Source organism: Mandrillus leucophaeus, unplaced genomic scaffold (assembly GCF_000951045.1).
Source record: "Mandrillus leucophaeus isolate KB7577 unplaced genomic scaffold, Mleu.le_1.0 Scaffold296, whole genome shotgun sequence".
NCBI classification, from domain to species: domain Eukaryota; kingdom Metazoa; phylum Chordata; class Mammalia; order Primates; family Cercopithecidae; genus Mandrillus; species Mandrillus leucophaeus.
In genome coordinates this window covers 2,587,712-2,591,391 of record NW_012103098.1, presented here as the reverse complement: position 1 = coordinate 2,591,391, position 3,680 = coordinate 2,587,712, and the positions used below count along the sequence as shown (strand labels likewise).

Sequence of the window (3,680 nt, the reverse complement as noted above, 5' to 3'; positions counted from 1 at the left end):
CCAGGATGGTCTCGATCTCCTGACCTTGTGATCCGCCCGTCTCGGCCTCCCAAAGTGCTGGGATTACAGGCTTGAGCCACCGCGCCCGGCCGTTTTTCTGTTCTTTATACCAAAAAGTCTAAGAATTTTTATTGATTTCCTGAAAACAATAAATATCTTCGAAAATTTATAACGTAAGAAAGGAGCTTGGAAGGTACAGGTAATATCAAAATTCACAGAGATTGATTAAAAGATGGAAGGCAAACCAAGTGATTTTGAACACATTCATTTGATTCCAACTTAAGATTTTTGGTTAACTTTTCTTAAAGATATTTATTCCTTTGAACGTTTTGAATTTTTATGATTCTTTGGGAATGATCACCTGTTCTGCTTTTTACAGAAACAGAAATTTTAGCTATTGTGAATGCTGCTGCTGTGAACATAGGTTTACAAATCCCTCTTTGAGACCCTGCTTTCATTTCTTTGGGGTACATATGCAAAATGGAATTTCTTAATCATATGGTAATTCTATGTTTAATTTTTTGAGGAACTGCCACACTGTTTTCCACACTGTCTATACCATTTTACATTCCCACTATCTGCACAGAGGTTCCAATTTCTCCACATACACACCAATAATAATAATAATAATAATAATAATTTTTTAAAAGTAACCATAATAATAATTTTTTTAAAGTAACCATCCTAATGAGTGTGAAGCGGTGTCACACAACAGTTTTGAACTGCATTTCCCTAATAACTAGTGATGCTGAGCATCTTTTCATGTGCTTATTAGCCAGCTGTATATTTTCTCTGGAGAAAGGTCCACTCAAGTCCTTTGCCCATTTCTGAATTGGGTTGTTTCTTTGTGGTTGAGACATCCTACTATTTTTAATGATAGTATTGTGATTTAAGTATTCTGTCTGGTAGCCCAATGATCACTTTAACATTTTCTAAACAGAAAAAGAGAACAAGATGAATCATCTTTCTGGTATGGTTTCAGTTAATGAATTCTCCAGGAACTGACTATGCTTATCCTGGGGTTTCAACTATAGATACAGAACTTAAATACAGACTGTCATAATTAAAATATTAATAAAAGATGAAGGCTGAAAGATTTTTGTACTTTGTTCAGTTATAAGATAATGAACAGTTAAGGCCGGGTGCAGAGGCTCACGCCTGTAATCCCAGCACTTTGGGAGGCCGAGGTGGGTAGATCATGAGGTCAGGAGATCGAGACCATCCTGGTCAAAGTGGTGAAATCCAGTCTCAAATAAAAATACAAAAATTAACTTGGCATGGTGGTGTGCGCCTGTAGTCCCAGCTACTCAGGAGGCTGAGGCAAGAGAATCACCTGAACCCAGGAGGTGGAGGTTGCAGTGAGCCGAGATCGTGCCACTGCACTCCAGTCTGGCGACAGAGTGAGACTCTGTCTTCAAAAAAAAAAAGGTAATGAACAATTAAAATTTGAGGTTAAAAAGAAAAAAAAAAAAAACACTATTTTTACCTTTAATATCCTTATCCATTTTAGGAAGGAATACATTATGTGCAGGCTCAACCACAACAAAATAAAATTATACTGAATAATGCAGAAGACATCTTACCGGATCTGTTGTAGTGATATAGGCATTTTAATTTGCTGGTAATAATCAGGGTATTTTTTCTTTGAAGGCAAATGGAAAAAAGGTTCAGCTATTAGCTGCCCTTGGTTATTCCGACAACTCCTAACTGTGTCATAAAGCTGATAAAAAGGATTTGAAACATCCATAAAGGAAGTGATGCTTTCTGCTTCTGACTCTCCCTCTTCATAACGTGCAGCTGGAAAGACAAAAAAAGTATTTATAAAGGGAAGAATGAGATGAAGAAAGAACCACACTTTAAAGTTCATTTAACAACCTTCCAGACTGAACTAAATACATTTGAAAATTATTATTACTATTATTTTTGAGATAGGGTCTGGCTTTGTCACCCAGGCTGGAGTGCAAGGGCACGATCTTGGCTCACTGCAGCCTCTGCCTCTGGGACTCAAGCAATTCTCCCAGATCAGTCTCCCGAGTAGCTAAGACGACAGGCGCACACTACCACACCCAGCTAATTTTTGGATTTTTCAGTAGATATGAGGTTTCGTCATGTTGCCCAGGCTGGTCTCAAGCTCCTGAGCTCAGGCGATCTGCCAGCCTCAGCCTCCTAAAGTGCTGGGATTACAGGTGTGAGCCGCCACGTCTGGCCCTTTTAAAAAAAAATTCTAAGATAAAGGAAATAATTACTTTAAAAAAAAAAAAGTCTCTAAGGCTTGGGCGTGATGGCTCACGCCTGTAATCTTAGCACTTTGAGAGGCCAAGGGGGGTGAATCACAAGGTCAGGAGTTCGAGACCAGCCTGGCCAACACGGTGAACCCCGTCTCTACTAAAAATACAAAAATTAGCTGGGCATGGTGGCGTGCGCTTGTGATCCCAGCTACTCAGCAGGCTGAGGCAGGAGAATTGTTTGAACCCAGGAGGCAGAGGTTGCAGTGAGCAGAGATCACACCACTATACTCTAGCCTGGGTGACAGAGCAAGATTCCGTCTAAAAAACACACACAAAAAAACTCTCTAATATTTATTAAAGATAAGGCTAAAAATGCTTAACATAATTGCAAGTTTAGAGAAATATTACATAGAAATAGAATATTAAATAGTAAAAGTACACTAGTTTTAAAGGTTGCAAAACAGTTTCTTTTTTTTTTTTTGGAGACGGAGTCTCGCTCTGTCGCCCAGGCTGGAGTGCAGTGGCTGGATCTCAGCTCACTGCAAGCTCCGCCTCCCGGGTCTACGCCATTCTCCTGCCTCAGCCTCCCAATTAGCTGGGACTACAGGCGCCCGCCACCTCGCCCGGCTAGTTTTTTGTATTTTTTAGTAGAGACGGGGTTTCACTGTGTTAGCCAGGATGGTCTCGATCTCCTGACCTCGTGATCCGCCCGTCGCGGCCTCCCAAAGTGCTGGGATTACAGGCATGAGCCACCAAGCCTGGCCAATTATGTGTTAAGAGCTTGGTAAGTACCAGCCTCAGGTAATCCTAAAACCACCATACAAGATGGGTATCATTTCTTTTTCAAATGGGAAAACTGAGCATATGAGTTTAATTACTTGCACAAATTCACTCACCACATAAAAGCAGTTGAAGGAGATTAGGAACCAGAGTCATGGAGCTAGAAGCAGGTAAGAATTTGAAACTAGTCTTTCCTGACTCTACTACCTCTGATCTCTCCCCTAAAGAGCCTGCAGTTGGAATGACACCTAGATATATATTTTGTTGCTACTGTAAGTGGCATCTTTTAAAAAAACTGTCAACTGTAATCCTTATACATTTTTTCTGATTCTTACATCTTCATTGCTGTCACTGTAGGCTGGCTAGTACTGTGACTAACAAAGGTAACAGTATTATCTTGTTTCTGTTGGTAAGGGAAATGCTGTTACCTTTTCTCCATTAAAAATGGAGATACCCTTGGTGGGCACAGTGGCTTACATCTGTAATCCCGACAATTTGAGAGGTGGAGGTGGGTAGATAGCCTGAGCTCAGGAGTTTTAGGCCAGTATGGGCAAAATGATGAAACCTCATCTCTACCACAAATATAAAAAATTTGCTGGATGTGGCGGCACGTGCCTGTGGTCCCAGCTACACCAGAGGCTGATGTGGAAAGACTGCTTGAGCCTGGGAGGT

At 40.8% G+C, this 3,680-nt stretch overlaps 1 protein-coding gene across 1 annotated transcript in view; it reads right to left on the bottom strand.

The window, feature by feature from the left end:
* PBRM1 (polybromo 1) overlaps positions 1–3,680 on the bottom strand; it is a 171,494-nt gene that overhangs the window by 113,961 nt on the left and 53,853 nt on the right. Inside the window, exon 14 of the mRNA XM_011986209.1 lies at positions 1,584–1,797. Within this exon, the coding sequence (XP_011841599.1) occupies positions 1,584–1,797 (214 nt within the window). The remainder of the gene's footprint in view (positions 1–1,583; positions 1,798–3,680) is intronic.